The sequence below is a fragment of the Ixodes scapularis genome, unplaced genomic scaffold, assembly GCF_016920785.2.
Source record: "Ixodes scapularis isolate PalLabHiFi unplaced genomic scaffold, ASM1692078v2 PGA_scaffold9__187_contigs__length_104089568, whole genome shotgun sequence".
In the NCBI taxonomy this organism is placed as follows: Eukaryota; Metazoa; Arthropoda; class Arachnida; order Ixodida; family Ixodidae; genus Ixodes; species Ixodes scapularis.
This window is the reverse complement of record NW_024609884.1, coordinates 21,354,423-21,377,543: the sequence shown is the minus strand read 5'-3', so window position 1 is coordinate 21,377,543 and position 23,121 is coordinate 21,354,423. Positions and strand designations below refer to the sequence as shown.

General features: G+C 46.0%; 1 protein-coding gene and 1 long non-coding RNA gene across 2 annotated transcripts; one reads left to right on the top strand and one right to left on the bottom strand.

Annotated features, from left to right (window-relative positions):
- The first annotated feature begins 190 nt into the window (after window positions 1-190).
- On the top strand, window positions 191-7,949 carry LOC8039113 (cytochrome b5). Its single transcript, XM_002413132.4, has 6 exons — window positions 191-459; window positions 5,098-5,134; window positions 5,659-5,750; window positions 6,096-6,125; window positions 6,283-6,320; window positions 7,650-7,949. Exons 1-6 carry the CDS (start codon window positions 343-345, stop codon window positions 7,738-7,740), a joined length of 405 nt encoding a protein of 134 aa, XP_002413177.1. The 5' UTR covers window positions 191-342; the 3' UTR covers window positions 7,741-7,949.
- Window positions 7,950-15,561: 7,612 nt separating this feature from the next.
- On the bottom strand, window positions 15,562-20,933 carry LOC115310659. Its single transcript, XR_003916887.4, has 2 exons — window positions 20,608-20,933; window positions 15,562-16,071 (listed from the first exon to the last, which is right to left on the bottom strand). It is a non-coding gene; the product is annotated as an uncharacterized LOC115310659 (long non-coding RNA).
- Between the last annotated feature and the right edge of the window lie 2,188 nt (window positions 20,934-23,121).

The following is a 23,121-nucleotide window of genomic DNA, read 5'->3' as shown; positions in this document are numbered from 1 at the left end:
CGGGCCTCAGCCAATCACGCAACAAGTTATGTCTAGCCGCCAACCCAGTTTTCTCCTATGACTAAATAATTAAAAAAAAAAAAAAAAACTAAGAAAACAAGGTCGAGTATTTTAATTTTCACTCGAAAACAAGCTGAATACTTTTATTATAAGATAGCCTTTTAAACGTTTTAGCTGAAATACTTTTCAGCTTTTCTGCATGTCTACGTTGCTCGCGAGAGAGCGCGGCTCTTGAGGCACATGTGGCAAAGCTGGCGAAGCTGGGATTTTTAATCGCAGCATTTCCCGTTCGTTCGCCACCTTGGTAGGGTCGCTAGTTTGCGAGTCATTTTCTCGGGCGCGATGGCTGAAGGGTCGAAAACTTTTACTTTAGCCGAAATCGAAAAGCACAACGAGAAGAACTCGGCATGGTTACTAATCCACAATGCAGTCTACGACGTCACGAAGTTTATGGAAGAGGTAAGTGACTGCTATGAGTTTGTCCTTGAGACCGTAGACGGAAATTCGCATTTAGGCCTTTGAAGACGACCGGGATTTCCAAGTGCGTTGGCAGTGGCGATACGAATTTTTCGAATGGAGTGCTTCGAGATGTAACTAGTCACTTCCGTTTATGTCTCGGGCTTTGATCGGACCGGATCATAAAATACAAAAAAGAGTGCGTGCGTGTGCGTGCAGCTGCCTGTCTCTGCTGCGGAAAACCACATGCACGTTTTTTGCGGTTGAGAGTTTGATTTTTTTTTTACTTTATTGTTATTTGCTACAGGACACGTATTAACAGGGTGTAGTTGTCGTAGCGGTCGAACAGGACAGCGTACAATTGAGTGAATCGTGACCTCGTCACGGGAGGGCAATTTTTCGTGTTAAGGAGAACAAGAGGCGGAGGGGTCTCCAATCTCTCTTCGTGGTGTCGTAATCCTGCTTTTGTGCGTTGTGAGAAGGGGGGGGGGGGGGGGGGGGGTGGAGTGGAGTGGAGGGTGGAGGACCACGGAAGGCGTCTGTTGAGAAGATAAGCGATTAGGGCATAACGCAAAACTTCTTGCATGTGTCCGAAAAAAGAAAGAACATCTTCACGGGCCGCAGCAATACCTGCCGAATGACCTGTAGCATGGCTGGAGATGCACATGCCTGTCTCGTTTCTAGCCACTCTGGCGCTCAAGGTTTATCCCCCTCGAACGGCCCGTTGCTTCGGGCACGTGCACGGGGTGTATATCTTATCCGTGTTCTCCTGCAAGGTCCTGTGAGAGCGGTCGTGCACACAAGTGCGCGTTTTCTGCCAATACAAGTCTCCTTGAGAAAATCAGTACTGTTAGCAGGTCTATCGACTTTTTCTCCTTCTTTTACCTAGGTCGCCTCATACATGCAAAATGAGACCTGAAGTGATGATGGAGGTCCGCTTTATTGGAGCCGTACCTTCTGTCTGCAGCTAGATCTTTCAGGCTCTCTGAAAAAAAAAGCCAAACTATTATGTCTCATAAAAGACTGCCTCTAGTTTGACTTCATTCTATTCTATTCTATCCGCCCCACAGAAAAATATATTTTGTGATGTACGCAACCAAGATTGTTGCCCGCTACCCTCGAGGATAGGCCAAGAGCTCGTTATGAAGTTTTTATTTTTATTTTTTTTGCTTTTATTGATTAAAGTAAGGGTAATGCCAGTCTGCCCCTTACGTGTACCGTCACACTTATTGTTTGTGGCTGAATATAGATTGCCAGAATTCTAACCACTGGGGCAAATCTTGGTCCGACGTCTTGGGTAGTGATCATAGAGGGGTGCCTATGAAGCACCTCACCATAAAGGGATGGTTTAATCGTCAAGTGTCCCGATCGTCTGTACAGTGCTCAATGAAACGAGATGGATCAGCGGAGCGCGTGACCTCGCGTACCGTCTGCAACATATGCTGGGAGAGGCAGTGGGATTTAGTGTCGCACATGCGCATAGCTGAGCCAAGCAGCCGGCGGCTGTTCGCGCTCGAGGGGCAACCCCTGTCCGACAGGTGATTACTGCAAGGCGTGAATCTCAAGCTTTACCGCTTTTTTTAATCATCGTGTTACACTCCTCTCGCAATGTATTGCCACTCAATGTCATTATTTTGTATAAGGTTATGTTGCTCCAAATATAAAAAAAAGAAAACATAGAAAAAGGAAGACATTTCAATCAGTCTGAAAAAAGAATACAGAGATAACTTCTGGTGGTGGTTACATTTTTCACAGCTCATACCTTGAAAAAAAAAAAAAAAAAAGCTGTAATGCGATCGGAAAAGAAAAAAACAAAAAAACTTGGTTGTGTTGCATGTTTATGGCATACATCGATCAGTTATCAGGGGCTGTGCATCGACCACAAACAGCCGCAGAGTGCTTGGCTCAGCTGTGGGCATGTGCGACTTGCAACACCAGATACCACGACTTCTCCTAGCAGATGGTGCAACAGGTATGCGAGGCCAAGTGCGACGTTGGTTCATTAGTTTCACTGAGTACTGTGCAAGTGTGTAACTGGTAGATGCAGCTGGATGGATGGATTGATGCTAATGCCTGTACCCTTTATAACGGGCAGTACCTTGTGCCACTTAGTCTAGAAACCAAAGGTATGACTCATCCCCACACCCTTCTAAGCCAATTCGCTCCTCCTTTGAATTTTTCTATCACCAGGCAGTATGGGATATTGCCAGGATAACATTTGTGGGATTAGGTAAAAAAGAAAAGAAAACTAGAAACATCACCCTCGACAAGGGAGTCGCCAATTTTTCTCTGGTCAAACCTAGTCGGAGTCTCCTCAACACCGGGCCCACTGGGAGACAGAGTTGAGACTTTGGGCCGGAGCCACGCAGGACAGAGTCCCAATTTTCCTCCTTCCTGCCTGTCCCCAGCTGTGCTAGTTAGTTCCATTTCCTTCAAATTTCCCGGATAATTTCCACCAATCTTCTAAACTCCTTTCTGTGGCTTTAATCCTTTCCATTCTTCCACCTTTGCCACCAAAACCCAGCGCCCCTGCCAAATCTGTTACCCCTTCAGGGAGGGTAAGGCGAAGCCCTGTGCAATTCAAAACCAAACGTTCTAGTGTCTAGCTCTCACTATGGCATACGGCACATAATGTGTCGATCTCTTGAAATTTAGCCCTATACGTCTTTGTCTTTAAGGGATGCGTAACCGAAATTTGGATTTCGCAATATAAGGCCGCAGAAGCGTTTAACGGGACGCTACAAACTCCAAGACCTCGCTCGTACAACAATATCTCAAATGGATAACCATATTTTTGAAAGAGAAGGGCGCGATCAAGTGAGGACTATGACGTCGCGATCCTCCTGGAACAGTTGAGAATGAGAGGAATTGACCTCGCTTCTCTCTTCCTCACTTCTGTTCATCAGCTTGAGGGGACGAAGGGAAGAGGACAGGGAATAAGAATCGTGATCTGACATGTCTTGTTGGCCATGTTCAATTGGGGACTTCTAACACTCCCATTATTGCCTTGAACAGCAAAGAACTTCTACGTGAATTATCAAACACCTTTTTCTTTTTTGTGGCCTGTACATTGTTAAAGCAATTTTTTTTTTTGCCTTCCCTCCCACATTTTTTTTTCTGCCCTTTTTCACTGAACTGGTCTGCTCAGCCACCCCGTGTGCAGGTATTTAATTGTCAGCTTTCAGGTTTGTTTTGTCCATTTTGTGTTAACACTTTTCATCTATAAATACTCTAATACTTTCCGTGCCCACTGGGTATCATCCATTTCACTAGACCTTTCATCAAATTTCCATTTACTGATGGCCTCTCTGTTCTGAAGGGATGACCAGCCCATGTCCCCCTGCACTCCATTTTGTGTGTTCCTATGCACTCTCAGTGCTACCCTGCCCACGCTCCTTCGTCGAATTTCCAATCCTGATTGTGCCTCTGATCTCATACACAGTACCCTATTGTCAAAATACAGTCCTGGTATGAGCCTTCAAATAAGCAAAAAATGAAAATTACTTTAGAATCCACATGCCTGTTCTCCCTCCCTTTATCAACTGTAGCAAGTTTTTGAAAAAAACAATGTAATTTTGCTGTAAAATTTAGAGAAACATAGAACATGGGCATGCATTATGTTTAGGGTTCCATGCTTTCGGCATACATCGATAAACCCCCCCAAAAGTAACCCCCGAGCTGGTTAGCTCGGGGTTACTAACCTAACCTAACCTACCCTACCCTACCCTACCCTACCCAGCATTTTGCTTAATAAAAAAAAAATCTTTATTGGAAGAACTTTTCTTGACGCGGAACAGAGCTCGTACTGAACTATTCGTCAAGCTGCATTTGTTGTATTTTTCTTTGGAAGCCACACTCTTGCGACGTTTCCCTTTCTTATCAGTATCGTGACGTTTTCCAAGTGTTGAATCCCACCGATATTTCTTGTAGGTTGGGGAGTCCCACCGTCGTCTCATTTTCTTCGCCATAAAGCTCCGTTAAATGCCAGTTTCTTGCCGACACTGAAAATATACCCCTAGAAGACCCTAAATCTGGGAAAAAATAAAACCCTCATAAAACACCCTTGAATTAAAAAAAAAAACAAAAAAACTTTGGAAACGAATGTGGAACCTCCATTATGTATGAGCTGGGTGTATACTCTGAATATTGCTGTAGTTTTGAGTGCATCCATATTTGGAACCTAGATGTGCAGGGTGCAAAGTGTGTAATCCCCTTATCAGCTCTTGTGGTTGTACATAACTTTAGAGCCTTCTATTACGAGCTAGTTCGGTGGTCTTTAATTCAGCCGCCTGTTTTGTAGGTGATACAGGACTTTGAACTTTAGCCTGACATGCTGTGCGACATTTTCTTCGAATATGAATGGAGCTGATGAAAGCACTCCGTTGTCTCCCGTACAGGGTTCGCGTGGGAAGGGTCATCGCGGCAAGCACTAAGCTTTGTCCCTTGGTCGAACTTGCCCGGTATACTTTAAATAACATTGTATTCGCAGGCCTAATGTCTGTTTCGCTTTGCTGAACTCTCCAGCACCTTTGTCTTCGAACAATGGGATGTGTCAAGACAATAATCTCTCTTTTACTTATTGTAAGGTTGTCATTTCATAAATGGTCTTGTTGAATTAACTATGCTTCACTTTTATTTTAGCACCCTGGTGGTGAAGAAGTACTTCTGGAACAAGCTGGTACGAAATGTTTTCTCACAATGGTCTTGTTTTCGTAAATGCAACCATATTTGATCGTGATCACCTAGAAAACCAGGCCTGCTCTGACGTCATCACTTGTGAATCTCCTACCCACCTGAAATGGCACACATGCTAAAGCTAGGCGAGAGTGCACGATAAAGCCTTGCGCTATATTTGTGTCGGCGTGCACTATCAATGTGCTCGTTGCCAGACATTGCCAAAGTGTCAGGGAGGTGCTTACAGCGGCATGGGCACAAGTTAGGTGGCAGTGTGGGGATCTACTTTTGATGACATTAGAGGAAAGGTACCGCTTTTTTAGGTGGTAGTGATAGTATTGAACAGAATTTCACAAATAGCATGCTAAAACATTTTTCCTCTATTTCTTCTTTGACCCAGTGCAATTTGCTACTTTCATAATTGTATACGTGCAGCTATGTTTCCCCTTTTAGTTTATAAAGGTGCATGCTTCCTATGCTAGCACCTAAATATTGTCACCAAATAGATTGTTTTTTTTTTTGTTTCAGGTAAGCATGCCACTGAAGCATTTGAAGATGTTGGACATTCCACGGATGCCAGGGAGCTCATGAAGCAATACAAGATTGGAGACCTTTGTGAGGTATGCGTAACATTCTAGAATATTCGCAGTGTGACCGTACAATATTTTTAGCCTAGAGTTCCTGTAGCAAGGAGTCGCAGGCTCCCCTTCTTGCTTCTTAAATTCCAGCTCCTTTTGCTGCCCTGTGAAGTCAAATGCATTCACTCGAAGTCCTTGATCCACATTGATGTGTAACAATGGGCTCGTGACCACACTTGGGAAATATTATTTGTCAAACTGATAACAATAAGTGCCTTTGGCAAGGTCTTCAGAGTTGCCCTTTGTGTGACTCAGTCTCCAGCAGTTTGCTTTTCACAACCTCTTGATGGAGAAAACTTGTTTTAAGGTGCATTTTTTTCCTTGTAGGAAGACCAGCAGAAAATTGAACAAGTCAAAGTGAGTTGCTTTCCTTCCTCTTCTTTTTCTTTTTTTTTATGTTTATGCGGGGGGGGGGGGGGGGGGGGGGGTTATTAGTGTAGTTGTGGTGTTCAGAAATTAGGCAGTCAAGTTAGAGAAAGAGGATGTAGTTTTTATATTTGCTTTCCCACTACAGAAAAAGACCCAGTGGACGACCCCAGGCTCTAATGAAAGGTAGGAAGTTCTCTTGAAATCTTATCATGGTGATGTTCCTTTTCTGCATGTACATTGCATTGTTACTTTGTCGCTAGTTGAAGCTTATTTTCGGTTTTTACCGAAAAAGGTGATTATCTTTGAGCTATCTGGCTCAGTAGGCGTTTGCTGACGGGGTGTTATTATTGTTGACTCGCGACCACTTCTTAATCAAGTTTTCAGCCTGTGTTTTGGTTTGCCCTCTTCTAAGCTACTACAGGGTTTAACATTTACATAGACTCCTGGGGTTAGTGGGTAGTCTTGTCCTTCTGGTAAAAGCTGTGTGCCTTTTGTGATTGGGTTTTGTCTGGCAAGGTCCCTAGTCTTCAAAGAAAGGAATGTGGGTTTGGGATATTTTTATAATTTTTATCCCCTCCACATACTGTAGAGGGCACCAGGCAAAAGCTCCATATTTTCTCAGCCCTTCCAAGCTTCCCTGTGGTTGAGGTGGGCATAAACACTACTTGTTTAGTGCAGTTTTTGAAGTTTATCCAAAGTTCACTAGTGCAGCATTTTGCATCGTTAGCTTGTTTCAACTACAAACCTTGAGAAGGCAGTTTTAAAGCTGAGGGTTATTTACAAAAAAGAATGGGTGAATATTACCTATGAAATTTTGAGCAAATACACATGTGTTTATTATAATCAGGATAAGTAATTGCAATGCACATAGATAAAAAGTGAAATGCACTGCAGCTGGGTGGAGACTTGATATTTCACTTGCTTGCATGTCTGCATGCCTTTTACTTTATTGTTTTAATGTTATACCGGTATGAAAAGTAAGAATATACTTTTTAATGCTTGTAATTATTTTTTAGGTTTAATTAGTTAGTAATTGGCTTGCACTCACAAAAAGGAAGGAAGACGAAGGCCACATGGCCTCAAATAAAATAATCACATCCACCGAAAAAAAAAAAAGTAATAGAACTAAAAAAGAAAAGAAACAAAAACATTAGTTTCTACGTATAATGCACATACAAGGTTGCATTGCAGATCAGATTGCAAAAACGAATTTGGTAATATTTTGTCAGTTGTATTATTTTGATGCAGCTTTACCAATGTGACCAAAGAGGGGAATTAGGTTTTGCAGACCTTCAAGACTCCTGGAAGATGTCTCTTATAAAGGGCTGATTAAAGGTACACCATTTAAACTGTTCAAGATTTCTGGCCATTTGTCACGGGTGGTTTGTGCTTGGAAGCATTGTTGCACGTAATTCAGCCGAAGGTCTTGCAGAGTGTGTGTGGGTGCTGAGGGGTGAGCGAGTCGGTCGCACTTCTGTAACTGAGGTGTGTGCTCTCCGTCTGTCTGCGCAGCTCGTGGATGAGCTGGCTCATTCCAGTTGGTGTGGCAGCCGCGGCCTCCATCTTGTATCGGCTGTTCCTGTCTTATGGCTCTCGTCAATGAGCCTCGCATCCCAGTTGGAGTTTGAACGGCAGCTTCGATCCGAGAGGGTGGCTGGGTGAAAGAGGCTGCATGCTGTTGACAGTGTTTCGTTTTTTAATCTCAACGGGAGCAAACTTATAATCCAGAGGATATCATGTTAACATTTTTTTGTACCGTTCAATTTGTTGTAAGCATTGATTGAAATATATGTTCTCTTTGCGGGCATTCCAGCAGTATTGCCATGGGTTGATCATTTTAGGTTTTAATGATCTACTGTGTGTGACGCTGTTAGCGCAGACATTATAGTTGCTTGGACATAATGCAACGCGTGACTGCAGGTAAGCAAAGGCGACACGCACAGAAAGTATCTTGGAGTTTCGTTTTTTATCTCAACGGGTTTAGCAGGCCAGAAATCTAACAAATCAAAAACCAGAAAATAATTTTATTTTAGGCTTTCTGTGTATGTCATTTTTGCTTACCTGCAGTCTCGGTGTTGTGTTAAGTCTAATATTTCTTTGGGGTAAAGTATAGGGTGCCCCATAACGACTGCGCTTTTGCTGCCAACGGATTTGGTCTGCTTTCTCTGGTCGGCTGCACCTTCCGACGTTGCTCCCGACGCCATCTATCAATATGCGCGCCAAAGCTTCCCGCAACTCAACTTCGTCGTCTGCGTTGCCGCCAACTGTTCACACTGGCAAGTTTCTTGGCCCTATATTTTACAGAAAGGGAGCTACGCTTTCTCATTTTACAAAAAGAAAAAAAAAAAGACTTGTGAAATATATCTCTGACAAAAAGTTTAGATTGCTACGTGCAGGCGTCAATATTTACAGTCCATTTTAGATTGAGTTTGGCGACTTGGGACACCCTATACATCTAACAAGGTAATCAAAGTATAGGACAAAGTAAATTAGAGGTTATGTAGTTCAGGTAAAGTAGTAAGTACACAGTATGCAATGTACTTAAAGTAAATTACAAGACTTCCTAACACAATCTCTGATGATGCCCTTTTATTCCTGTATAACTTTTTTTTTTTTTTTTTCGGTATGGGTTGCTTTAGAGGTAATCGGGGGTGCATCAGGTATTTCCGGAAATGGCGGCGAATATTGGATAGGAGATATCACGACGTTGGACCCGTAGCTTCCGAATTCAATCCTCCTATAGAGGAGGGTCCTTTCCTAATATTTTTGATTTCCTCACTTGCGCTGACCGAATGAGAAGTAGCGAGAGTTTGAAATGGGGGGGGGGGGGGGGGGGGGGGGCTGCGGGAAAGCCTCCTCCTCCTCCTCCCTCCCTCCCTCCTACAAGCGGAGCAATGCGTCGTCTGGTCGGAGTAGAATATCCCTTCCAGTATTTCTTTAGGTTTGACAAAGGATATTGTAGTACAAAGTTGACACGGCCAAATTTGGAGAATGTATTTTGAAGTCAGGAGCTGTATTTTTCTCGGTAAGTACCAGAAAAAATGCTTCCTAAATAAAATACAAGTACATACTCGGAGAATGTACTTCTTTGTAAACTTACTTGAAGTAGTACTTTCAGAAAAAAAGTGTCCCAAAAAAATTGAATTTTTCAGTGCAAAAATAAACAGCGTCGCCGAATGCTCACTCTCCGCCCAAATGTAGAATGCCACCAGATGCCAGTTTCCGTACTAACTCAAATTTTCAATGGGAAAATTGCGGCCGACGGAGTTCTCAAACACGTGGAGCTCTATGGCGCCAGCTAACGAAAACTGGCGAAAATTTGCCCCATTTTCCCATTGAAATTTTTAGAAAATCATAACTTTGAATAAAATATCGATTAGTACTGAAACTTTGGCATCTGGTTCTGACCGTTGGGATTCAACGTAGTTTTTAACACTATATAATCTAGGGTGTCTTCATGTGCGCTTTGCTTAGGGTGATGACGTTCTTTGTAGTACTATGGGTAGTACCATAGCCTCCTTTATACTCACAAAGCCTGGCAGTTCGACGACGGAACCATAGAGGCACGGTCGCAGATTTGGAGCGCGAAGATCTGGTACCACAGAACATTGGAGCCATTTCTCGGGGAACCATTCTACAGCTTTTTTTTTAACAAAAAACAACAGCGATTGCCTGTTGTGCTAAAGTCTCTGGATCCTGGGAAAATAGCGCCATTGTCTTCCCTGCCTGCTATCCGAACACAAACAAATCTCACATACAGACGACCAAAAACCTCACAGGCGATTGACTAATCGGTCTCCGTTGCTATGGCAATCGCCATTTTAGCCCCCTTCAAAGCTTCAACAGGGTCGTTCTAATCCAGTCGCACCAAGATCACCATGGTGTATCATCGTACTGAAAGCGTTCCTCGCCAATGTAAGCGTGTGGCACTGAATGCAATCACCTCATCAATCATGCCCATCGCCACGGATCTCTTACCATGATATTATTCTTGCATATTTCCAAACGGGAAAATTATTTTTCAATACCTCCAAGCACGGACACCGCATATGGTGGTGGTAGGAAGATGTACGCTTGTTTCGCCGGTGTGTGGGTAGCAACATCTCGGTATACAAGAAACTTGTCTGTAAAGCCCATCGCCAGCGAATTTAGATCGCCTCACCAAGAAGAGGTCAAGGAGAAAATTGCTCATTTCATGATCCAAAATGGCGACCATGCGGGAAGATATGGATCCAGTGACTTTAGTTTGTGCTAGCTGTAGGCTCATTTGATTTAACTGTAGAAAAGTGGCACAGTGCAGAAAAGTGCGGGGCAGTGTATATTTGTGGCGCGTGTTTTAACTTATAAGATGGGCTGCACTCGTAAATCTAATGTGGCTGTGCACACTGGGGTGTAGCTGGCAGGTGGTGAAGGTCACGGTGCATAAATAAATTAAACGAGCGAAGTGTTGCACTATGTATGCGGTGCACTCCAACCTTAGATAAGGCAGACTTTGGCAGAAGGGATCTATGATATTCTTCGTTTTAGCTCCAGTCCAGACATAGCCGACGCTACGAGCTGATGGAACCAATCGGACAGCGTGAAAAGCGCACCATCGTGGTGGTACAAATTTTATAAAATTTTAAATAAAAATAAATGATGTCCAAACCACAGCGCCCTCAATTCACTTATCGAATGGTGTTTCTTTAGCTGGATTTGGTATTGGCGCCCTTGCCACTGAAAATATTAACTGTCCCACGACCAAACTTGCAAACAAGTGTTGCTTGAATAAACGTCGACACTTCAAAACTACACAAACACCTCTAGGTAGTCGATGGAAAGCACAGAAGCTCCAGCTGTCTTATGACTTTTATGGGTTCATTTTTTTCCCAGTAATAAAAACACAGACTTTTCCTCCCCTAAGAAACACCAATATCATGGCCGATACCAGGGCAGTGGTTTTTGTCGTGATCCAGTCAAGGTTGTCCTGAACAACCTTGACTGGATAGACGGTAAACCCCCTGTGGTCAATAGCCCTGAATTTTAAAAAGAAACTGAAGTGGCCCTTCCATTGGGCCACTGACCCTGTGCTATGACCAAACTTTCCGTATGCTACTTTTTATTTTTTTTTGCCTTTGTAGTTTTGGAATTTTGATTTTTTCGGATAAATCCAAATTGACGAAAATTTTACCGGCCAGTGTTTTTTTGTTTTTTTTTTCCGGATTTTATCAAGTTTATCTGAACACGGAACCCCCATCAGCATGACCTAGCGTGCAGGAGGTTTCTTAAAAAAAAAAAAAAAAAAAAAAAAAAATGAACGTTTATCGGTAGATTCTTAGGGAGTGCATTAGCATGACCCTTGGGAAATGCCTGCGGTATCCGCTGCCGGATGCTGCTTTCGGCAGCCCGTCTCGCTCGTTCACAACACGCTTCCTTTAGCCGCCAACTTGTACTAGCGCTAGTACTTGGTTCACGCTCCATTTTGTAGCGACAACCAAGGCATAGGCGCTCCGCACACCTGCAAGTTCAGACTCGCCCCAGCATCCGCTCCCGCATTGACTCCCGCCGTGTGACGTCACTTCTCTCTCGCCTTTGTCCTTTACTACTTTCCTCTACGCGACGCGCTTCCATTTCCGCTGTTTTGTCCAGACGGACGCTGTCAGCTCTTCCCTGTCATGTGGGGGAGGCACTCACTTGATCGAATGACGTTTTAGCGAACGCCCACGTTTCATCGAACGACACTTTAGCGAATAGTCGGACGCCGCGAAGCGGCGTTTTCGGGTGGGCCAAATGGGTTCACATTTTTGTAATGAGTTGCCGCAGACTGTCGCCGCGAAGCGGCGTAAAGCGCAGCGCGACGGATGGGTTAACGCGCGCCCCCGTTATTCGCTAAAACGACCATTCGCTCAAATGTCGCCGTTCGCTAAAATGTCATTCGCTCTTGTGATATGGACCCGTCATGTGGGTACTATCACGGCCACTCGATTAGGACTCCCCTTGGGAGCGGCCTGCCGTATGCCTCACTCCGCCGGTGGGAGCGATAGTTCTACTGTACCCCACAGCGCCAGCCGTGGCGCTCGTTATCGGCGAGATGTAAATCTATAGTGATGCTCCTGCAATTGCGGCCATATTTCTTTATTTTCATATACCTCTCCGATTCATGCGTTGCCTGCCCTGTCAACCATGCTTAAAATGTTGGTTGAAGTTTCGCCTGTAGCTACAGGCCATACCTCAATAAAGGCACATAAAAAAATTTACACTTCCTACGAAAAACGCGCCAAAAGAAAAATTAAATAGCAACAAGCGCGCCGACAGCTAGCGTCATCACAGCCTCCACAGGGCGAGCGGCGCGAGTCGGGGAAAAATCCTCTCCTCGCCGTGACGTCACCCTGGTTTGCCGTAAGGAGGCGCCACGCGAACTTCTCGGGGCTAATACTTCGTTTCACGTTAGTATGTACTTGTTAGCCGCGCGTGGTAAAAGCGCGAGATAGTTGCTTCGAAGGAAGCCTCGGCGGCTGCATGAGCGCTCGTGCAGCGAGTGCTCCAGTCAAGGCAGTAAAGGCTAGCCGCTCGCGCTAGCACAGCGTTCGCGGTTAGTCCATGCTAAGGTAAGGCGAAATATAGTGAGAGAGGAGCAGTACGCCCGGCCCGGCCCGGTGTGACTATTTAGATTTTTTTTTTTTTTTTTTTTTTTTTTTGTGAAGCCGCAAGTCTCAATTGAAACGAATGCAAGATTGCATGAATCATGTGACAAATCTGTGTAGATTAAAAGCACATTATTCTTTCTGCGAAAAGCTCACTTAGCTGCAGGCTGCGCGTTAAAGCTCCATTCTGCTGGCAGTATGAGCGAATTGTCGTTTTCTTGTTCCCGTAAGTGTTGCCCCGTTTCTATTACCACTGTAATATAGGAGTTATAGTTGGATATAGCTAGGCCGTAGGATTTCTGGTTTTAACCGACGCTCGAGCACAAGCGAGCTGTGTCATTTATTCATCTGTGAAGGACAATATAAAATCGGATTCCGCGTGCATAACTTCAGCAATATAAACTTCATTGTTCACAAAAAAAAAACAGACCAAGGGAGTCATATAGTTTACAAGCGGAGTACCTTTCAGGAAAGAGACTTCCGCGAAAGCCTCAATATATTCTCTGGTGGGCTGTTTAGGTCACCAGCCCAGTTTGCCAAAAAAGGTCTGAGGAGTTTTCTGAGAAAGAGCTCGCAGAGCTCTTCGCTGTGGTAGGGATCTCGGCAGTTAACACACCACATCAGCGGGCAGTCCATAAGGTGTGGAAGCACAGCGCTCGAGAGGACCTTGCAAGTCCTTCCACAACCACGAATCTCTGCCGACTGTAGAGCCCTCTCGACAAAGGTGCAGACGAGCTTGCACAGCAAGACAGCTTCAGGTCGTGGATAGCTGAGTCCTCCTTGGTCAAGGCTAAACATGGACTGATATGCTCCGTCATGTGATGCATTTCCCTTAAGTTGCGCTTGCATTCAGGACACGTCACCTGCAAAGTTTAGCGGGTTCTACGCATTAGCCTTCCTTGCTTTCACTGAGAAATTATTATTGCTTTGCTAGGTTGAATGTTTCAACTAATTACTTTGAAATTACGACAATTTCTACAAATAAAAATGGTCACCTTTTGCTCGCAAACGAAGGCCAAGTAGCCAGCCATGTAAGTCAGCGGTGCGAACTCAAGTTCGGTAGAGACTTCATTGTACTTCATCAACTGCAGGATTTCCTGCTTCACGAGTGGAGTTGGCACATTTTATCGCCGTCTGGCACTCAGAACTAGAACGCGCAATTACATTTCCGGCAGCTTCCAAAATGCCAACACAAACCACGCACGCGAGCGCAGAGTGACACTACGATATTTTCGACGAGCACAGCGGTACATAGGTCGGGGGGAAACCGAGTTTTGCTGCCTTCTGCAACCGCGGCAGCGCCTCGGTATCGGCGAAGCCAATCACAGGCAGATATTTTATCTGGGTAGCGGAGCAAGAGCGCGTTGGGCGCCTTCTGTACCGCAGCGAAGGCTGGAAGCGCGAGCTCATAGCGTTGACAGCTGCCCTTACTGCACGAGAGCTTGTGCCGCCGAGATCTGCCCCAGAGCAAGGAGCTCGCGCTTACAGCCTTTCCTGCGGTACAACATAAGGTGAAACAGAGTACTTTCAGCTCACAAGACCGCTCACCGATGTGCAGCGCCCCCACGGAAAATGGGAGAAGTTCTCCTCTCACGCGCGCTCTTTTGTTTTCGGAAAGACATCGGCAGGCCGCACCAACAGGGAGGATCGAGTGGCCGTGGTACTATACTCTGTTTCATAGTGTGCAACGCTGTCAAAGCTACTGGCACGAGCATGAGGCTTGATCTCGATCATTTGCACGCGTTCTCGCGCAAACAAAACCATAGATGAAGCCACGCGCTAAGGCCAATAGCTTTGACAGCGTTGCACGCTAAGTGTGAAACGGAGATAATGCTGATGCATTAACAAATTCATTAGCGATGTTGGCAAATTCTTTTCATGGCCGGTGGAACGTTATGGAATCAGACTTGATGCGTAAGATCGATGAATTGACCAATTAAGTTTGTATTTAATTTGTTGCGACGGGTACGGGACACATGAGTATGTACATCGAGAACAGTCTATCCAGCAACAATACTTAAAAAAACAAAAAAAAAACAAGCAAGCTGGTGGTGATTCATTGTAATAAAAACCCGAGACTCGTCCCCTTCTGTGTTCATGAGTCCAGTGATTTCCATATCCAGTGATTTCCCTACAAGAAAAACAAGGGGGGGGGGGTGCACCCCCCCCCCCCTTGGTTTTTTGAAGACACCCCCTTAATTCGCAACGACTCCTCTATTCTTAATGCCCCGCCCCCTAATTTCAATTCCTGGGGAAACCCCCGAGTCTATCCATTCAAAGTATATGCGGAGCAAACTTTTAGCCTTTTTTTTTTTTTTTTTTTTGTTTAATTTAGGAGTACATTTTTCAGTGCCAAGGTACTGACAGTGTTCCTCTTCCTTCACCTGTGAGCGAGATTAGTTAAAATGATCTGACTTTCATATTGAGGTTGAATGTAGGGCTTTAAAGAAACACTAAATTCCCGGAGCGTTTTTTTTTTTTTTTTTCCTCGATAAGCCATGTATGTCACATGATGTGCTTTCACCGAGAAAAATATCGTTAACTCAGTATTTACCTGGTGATACGCGCATGTTTAGTTCGAAGCGATTTCGCTTGCTCGCGCGCGCTAAGTGGCTCCTATTTCGGGGTCAGCGTCACAGCGACCTCGGAGTCCTCCCACTGACGAAGAAGAGACGCTTCGAAGATCGCGCATACCGCCACGTCGCGCGCCTTGTGCGCTGCGAAAGTTTGAGGGAGGGAGAGAGAAGTGGAGAGAGGAATGACTCATTATTGCGGCAACTAATTATGTTTCGGCGAAAATGCACTTTATTACGAAGGTGCTTTATTTAGGCAGTCCAGAAACATTTTTTTGTGTTAAATAAAATAACCCTTTTACGCAAAAAGAACACACAAAAAAGGGGGGGGGGGGGATGTAGACGGGGCAGCCTGATGAAAGTCTTTTGTTTTGCGTACTGCCAAATACTCGAATTAGTGTGTCCACATTATAAAGGCGGGAATTTACTGTAGCCCACTGATATGCGCCGGATTCTGAGCTCTTCAGCCGCTATGTCCGAGAGGAAGAGACGGCCAAGGTTCGCAGTTACAGAGAGCTTCCGTGGACCATATTTTGGGAGCAGGTGTGGGGGAAGTTCACCCCCCTCATGAGAAATTCGGCCAGGGGGTCCAAAGGTCTGATGCACGGTGTGAATATCGATACAATAATGTAGATGAAGGCGCAGATGCCAGCAACCAACAGCGACAAGAAGACCAGCAACAGCAGCCAGAAGATTGACCACAAGATGTTTCCTCCACTTCCGGCACCCATGTTTGACCTGTGTGAGAGATCGCCATGTTGTAGACTTGTGGCTGCGTGTGTCACATTCAACGAGCGAAAGAACACAAAGCCACACGGCCAGCGTAGCCAGTAATTTTTTTTTTGCGGTTCGGGGGGGGGGGGGGGGGGGGGGGGGGGGGGGGATGGGGCTGAGGTGGCTGGGATGTCCATGAAGGGGGGGGGGGGGTCAAAATGCATGTGTATATTATAGGGTCGGCTGGATTTCGGGGGGGGGGGGGGGGGGGTAAGAAGCCCCCTGGCTACGCCCTGGCGGTTCAAAGCAATCAATGGCTGTAAACTGGTGCAAGTACCCAGGGAGGCCAAACTTTTCTCGGGCGCATGGAAACCTCTACGGCGGCATATTGCATGGGAGTTTGAGCGAGAACACGTGCGTGGTCTGTAGCAGTGACGTCCGTTGTTGGCGTCGAAACGGGACGGGGAGGGGGGGGGGGGGGGGGGGGGGGGCTGAGGTTGATCGCTTTCTTGGGCATTTTCTTTTGTCAACAAAACCCCTACGTTACCCCCCCCCCCCCCCCCTCCCCTTCCCCTCCCTCCCTGGGGTAGTGTAGGGGTTTCGAGAACACATCCTCCCTGCAACTCCAGGGAGGATGTGTTCTCGCATCCGCCGTATGTGCGGAGGGCAGGAAGGATCTGGTCTGGTCTAGTTAAAGGGTCTTCTCATGACGAGAGTCTGGCTCTGCCCCAGCAAAGAGCACGCTGAAATTGTTTCAAGTCACACGTAGCCAGGCACGGTTCGACTAAAGATTTAACTAATATCACATTATCCAAACACTACAGAAAGAGTACACAAATTTCACGAAACGAATGACCCCGCTTGATGACTCGTTTCACTGACGACGTTATTGAGTCCAGAGACCAGGATTTCATTTTGAGACATTTCCTACTTATGTAGATTATTTATAATACGTTAAAAAAGTCATTTGCGCCCAGACGTAATGGATGCGCTAAGCATATTTAAAATAAGCTCTGCTCCTGGCTCTTCATCCAACACATTTTTTTCAGTATTACAAACAAACAACTCTTGAAATGCATTCTGTTTTAGTGCGTTGTTAGATTCTATCTAATTTGCTCCCTGCTGACTCTATGGGGCTTGCAAAAAGAGTCACGTTTTATAGACACCCCCACCCCCTTCGTGCATCGGCCAAAATTTTCGTGTCAAAAACTGCACAAAGCACAGAAATAGATTGGAACTCGTACTTCTTCATAACCTGGGCGCGCGCGGCTCGCTCCGGCAAGCGCTCGACTGGTGGCATTCGCGGCAACCAATCTAGTCACGTGGGGGAACACGGAACAGCCCGCTCGAGGGGTGTCCTGTCCGCTTTATCGGGGGCCGTCGAACGCGGGAGGCTGCTATCACACTCTTCGCAAACGTCAAAAAGCCTTATCAATAGAGAGAGAGAGAGAGAGAGAAAAGAAGAACGAGGGTTTATTAACAATGCCACCACCATCAAGAAAATGCAATGCTGTGTGTTAAGTAACGAAGAATTTTTGTTAGAAATAAGTAAAATTTGTTTTAGAAAAGTCTATCTTTCTACAGTTGTGTCGGCATTTTTTTTTTATCTGCCTATGTTTATGTGTGCATTTTTGGGCGTCTTCCGCCCCCACGCGCGGGGGGGGGGGGGGGGGGGGGGGGGGGGGGGGTGGGGGTTCGAGCAGCAAACGGATTGGGTTTCAGTTTGGGGCGCCGGAACACCCCTGTCTTGAGCTTCTCTCCGCACTCGTGGCTTTTAAGCGGGTGTGCTTGTGTCCGGCGTATTTCGCCGCTTAGTGTAGAAACTTCGCTTTTAATCGACGCAATAACTTAACTTGGTGGCGCCAGTCAGACGGCGAAGAAAGCATATATTGACTCTACAAAGAATTGGGGTTTGACCGTTGAGGTGTCGGAGGGGGGCCACGTTGACAGCTCGCTGATCATTGGGTAAGAGTGTACCACGTGACAACGGGCAAATTTGAAGGGATTGGTCCGTCTCTGAAGGGAAAGGAGGCCCCTACGAGTCTAGGAAAGGGCTGCCGAGGGGATTCTCGGGGATTCGGCTTTTGAGATCGGGGAATTCGGCTCTTGAGACTGGGGACTAAAGTATGGGGTTTTAATTTTGGGAGTTTTGTCATGTAAATTACTGTTGACTTGTTGTCGTTTTGTTTTGAAATAAACGGGGCCACACTGGCCATTATAAACCTACCAACGTCGTAATGTGTCCAGCGGAATCGAACAACTTTTAGTTTTTTTTTTTTTTTTTTCTTATTCGACTTCCCGGGGGACTTGCATCGGGCGAACATCATCATCGGTCGTCACCATCCTGACCGGCCCCCACCTCTCACGGAAAGTTGACTTTCTGATTCCCCATAAGTTATGGGGAATCACAGAGTCAACTTTCCGTGAGAGGTGGCAGGACAGGGGCAGGACACCCTTCGAGCGGGATGTTCCATGTTGCCCCACGTGATTAGATTAGTTGCCGCGAATGCCACCAGTCGAGAGCTCGCAGAAGAAAGCCGCGCGCTCCCGTGTTATGGACAAGTGTGATTGCAAATATATATATAGCGTTTAGGATAATTAACTTAAAAAAAATAGTTGCATAATTATCTTTTAACACGATAAAAGTATATTTACGGCTCCAGTTCGAAACTTGCTGTGCTTTTCCGAATACCAGTAAATCAGTCAAGTTTAGACAGTTAAAGCGTGTGCTTTGTTTTTCTGGGTCTCGAAAATTCATCCAACTTTGACGCACCCGCATTTTTGCCCCGCCAGCCTTGCGCACGTATCACGAGCTGTAACTTTTGCTCACCACCACGCACCCCACGCGCTCATGGTCTTTCTAAAATTTGCTGATTTAGTGGTTTCGATGATGCCCAGCAAGTTCCATAGTAACCCTGAGACATCTCAGGGTTACTATGGATATTATTCACCAGCTCGCCTGTGTTTTCTTACCTTTCTTCACAAGTTTCTAGCTAACTCTATGTTTATTTTTACTCATACTGGCCCCCTGGCATCGACTAGTGCGACACCAATTGGTTTTCTGTGCAATACCAAGTTTTCGCAGGAAAAGTTTGGCCCATGTCCGGTAAGCATCCGGTATATGCTTTGTTGTAGCTGTTTATGAAAATATATGAAGAGTGCCTTTCCCGTAGCTCGGCAATCATTTCAGAACAGTTTTGCACCCTTCGGGAGCTGTACTTAGAATTGAGTTCATCTGACCGTGGCCTGGGTTAATCCGGCTGTGACCCTGATTCCGCCGTGGTCTAAATTGCATCCGGCCTTCTGCCCCCAGGTCACCATACCAGACCACACCCAGGTTTCATGCCTGATCCTGCCCGCGGGTTGCAGTTGGCAAATCGTTTGGGTCGTCCGGAAACGGGCTTGGGGAAACAAGCGATCGACCTGACGACTTAAGTTTTAATCTTGAAAAATCCTGAGAGGACAAGCTGACAAACGTACGTACGTGTGAGTGTGTGTGCGCGCGCGCGCGTGTGTGCGTGTGTGCGTGTGCGCGTGTCTGTGTGTTTTGAGTTTTCAATTATTTTTTTTTTTTAAAGATGTGGGAATATGCGCTGTCATGAGAAGGGAAGTTACTTTGTTTCGACCTTAAGGGTGAAAATCAGGTTGTATATCAGACTAACACCCAAAGGGTGTTAAAGCAACGCCTTTAGGGTGCTGGTGAACACCCTAAAATAAGATTCTGCCAATCTTAACAGCAACTCGGGAATATATATATATATATATATATATATATATATATATATATATATTTTTTTTTTTTTTTTTTTTTTTTTTACCAGCAACACATTTACAAGCAACGAGCATTACATGCACATAAACAGCAAATACAGAGGAAATGAATCACACACAAGAGAGGAATCACATCCCGGTTAACTGCTCCGCCGCCTTATATTATACTCGTCATTTAAAAACAAAAATTCGCATGGCACTACCTCCGCAATTACGAAGGTTACAGGTTTCTTTGTTCTCGTCAATATTTCACGTGATTACGTAATAAATATATATATCAAAGTTCAAGGAATGCATACCCAAGTAAAAAAGCATTGTCACGGACAATAATCTGGTACAGCCGATTAAACAACCAAGCTGTTTGAAGCTGGTGACAGCGCGGTGAACAACCTTAAAAAATTAAAAGCATTCGCCTCACTTCACCGTAGAACTCCTTTCATACCTTTTTTACACCTTAAAAAATAAAGGGGTTTTTATGCAGCAGAACCATATTTTACGATTAAAAAGGGTGTAATACACGAAATAAGGGCGCCGAAAGGGTGTAGCCATGGTTCTCCGCACATCCGCTACACCGTGTATACGAGAAGTGAGCCTGACCGGTTCTTGATCCCTGCTCTAATGCCTCTGATGTTGAACAAGATGGCCATTGTGCATCAGCGACTTTATGGGGTGGTGTCTGCTTACAGTTTAAAGGAAAGCTTAACCGACAAGTCGAGTTAACTATTTGTGTGCTGATCGGCCATGACGTAAACTAACGCAAGATACAGAAATTGGATTTAAAGCAAATACCTTTTCGTTTCTCGTCACAAAAAGAAAGCAGCAGAAGTCGACGGAAGATAGGTTGTTGCTTGCTCTCGTTTGGCGATTTCTCGGAAATGACAGTAGCTAGACGTTCTTATCAGAACGTCTAGCTATAGAGAGGCAGATAGCCTTCACGTGACACACACCGCCCCCTCGATGTCCCGTCGGGCGGCTATGTTGATAATTCCGGTATTCCTCCAGGCGTTGTTGAGCCTTCACGGTTCCCCTCGTCTCCTCAAAGGAAAGCTGAAGTCGCGCGATTATGTCCCGTTAGTTTTGTTGGTGGATAGTGTTAGCCTTTTATCGAAAGCTCTGTCGTAGAGGGAGGGGGGGAACCGAGATAAAATTCTGTATGAGGGGGAGAAGGAGAGGAGGCCCCAGCAAAATGAAAAATTTCGGGAAAGGGGGGGGGGGGGCAATGCCCCCCTTCCCCTGGCTACCGGCCTGAAACGAGGGAGGAAATATTGCACAACTGAGAATCGTAGTTGCAGTCGTATTTTATCTTGTACAGTGCGCCCCAAACCTATCGCCGCCACTCGAACGCCCGGCTTTCGCGGAGCCGCACTATCCTAGCGGCAGCCGTTTCAACTAGTCGGTCACGTGAAGGCTCCGGACCGGGGGAAGGGGAGTAGCAGGGCCGCCGCTAAGGGCGCCTGACTCTGCGAATCACAAACTCATATCGTCAGATTCGCTTTTATTTTTTTCCTTTCGTTTTGTTTGCACCTTTAAGGCTGCGGTCCCACGGCAGCCATCTTGAACAAGGCGTTAGTTCAACCAATAGATGGCGACACGTACCCGTGGGGTGTAAAGCCCCTTGATAAGGGTGTTTTTTACAAGTACCGCCAACCATTGTTGTGGAACCGCGCGAGACACGTGCCACGAGCGGCTGCTCCGCCGCCATTCGCTTCCTAGGACCGCTCATTTCAGTGCTGCGCCGCCATTCGCTTCCAAGGGCCGCTCGAGATGCGGGTCTCGTGCACTCGCGCATTTGACGCTACTTGCACGACAAACGAAAACATATCGAGGGGCTTTAGTGGGGTGGCCGAAACATTGGTTAACAGTGGGACGGCTCGAGCACCATCACGTTCCCCTCGTGGCCTTGCTCGCGCCGCTGCCAGCTGTGCTCAGCTAGCTCAAGTAGCGTGGCCTAGGGTGCCTCAATGGCTACGTTTACATGGATGCGATCGTAGCGAATCGAATCGAGATTAACCGCCTATGATTGGGTAGATGGGGAAGGGAAAGGAGGATCGTGGGCGCGTGACTGGTCACATCTCGATTCGATGCGCCATGGTCGCATCCATGGAAACGTAGCCATTGTCTTTCTGTTTAGGGTGATGCCACCCTTTGTAGTACCCGATGCCGACAGCACGCGCTCACGGGGAAAATACAAAGAAATCGACGAAAACAAAATGTCGCCATAGCGCAGTCAGCGCCACAAACGCGTGCAGGGACACGCTCTTGCACGCGCTTCTAAACAAAAAAGAAAAATAAACGTGTGGGACAAAATGGCGAAATGCCACCACCCTAAGCAAAGCGCACATGAAGGCACCCTAGCGTGGCCCATCAAACGGATGTATCCGAGAATGTCAGGCTGGGTATAAATTGTTCTCTGATATAGGAAGATGCGGTTCGGCGGTTGTAACGGGCTTTCGCAATGAATCTTACCAAGAAGGAATCAAATGTTGATTGACGTGTCAATATTCTATCAATGAAAATTTCTTCTGTTGGAATGCACGCTCAGTAGACTCAATCTTCCAAGACACCGTGGAAGCGGACGTCTAGTGAGCGGCTTCGCGATTTACGGTACTTACCTCACCATTTTAATGACGACTAAAATAACGTCACGATATATTGTGTTTCATGGGATTCGGAAGATGTTGTAAAGGTTGTTAGATTACAGCGGGGGGGGGGGGGGGGGGGGGGGGGGGTTTTCAGAAGACAAACGCCGTTGCAATATGTTCGGAAGTACCGACACACATAATGTTGTAAGTACAGCTTAGGAGGAATATGATGAAAACCATCAGAAGAAATAGGGAGGCGTTTATTTGCAATGATGACGCTATGAATGAATGGCGTTTAGCGACGGCAAGTTATGAGCGTTCGGGAATTTATAAATTCACGTGATTGCTAACTATGGACATGCGTTTTTGTCGGGAGATGGTGTTGCGGTGATATCCTGATATCGGACGACTCGTGGCAGACGAACAAGCAAGTTTCGTCTCGGCGAATGGTAAGTGTCCAGTGTCAAGCACAACATGTGGCTACCGACGTTGTCGACGTTTCAAACGCTTACCGCTTTCGACAAAAGTCCTGGCACCTAGGCTAACTTTCTGGAAAGACTCGAAGTCTTCCTTGAGTCCAACGCCATCATGAACAGTAACTGAAAACGATCCACTATTCAGTCGGTGGGTGGCGAAACGTATCCACACCTGCGGAGTCATGGTCGATGCGTACTCTAAGTGGCTCGAAGTTTACACGATGCCTGCCACGACGTCCAAACAT

Bases quoted from the DNA above. Each gene is read 5' to 3' on its own strand.
- LOC8039113 (XM_002413132.4), top strand. From the start codon at position 343: ATGGCTGAAGGGTCGAAAACTTTTACTTTAGCCGAAATCGAAAAGCAC. The intron at 5,135-5,658 runs GTACGAAATGTT...TTTTTGTTTCAG, and splicing joins AGTACTTCTGGAACAAGCTG to GTAAGCATGCCACTGAAGCA. The intron at 6,321-7,649 runs GTAGGAAGTTCT...CTGTCTGCGCAG, and splicing joins ACCCCAGGCTCTAATGAAAG to CTCGTGGATGAGCTGGCTCA.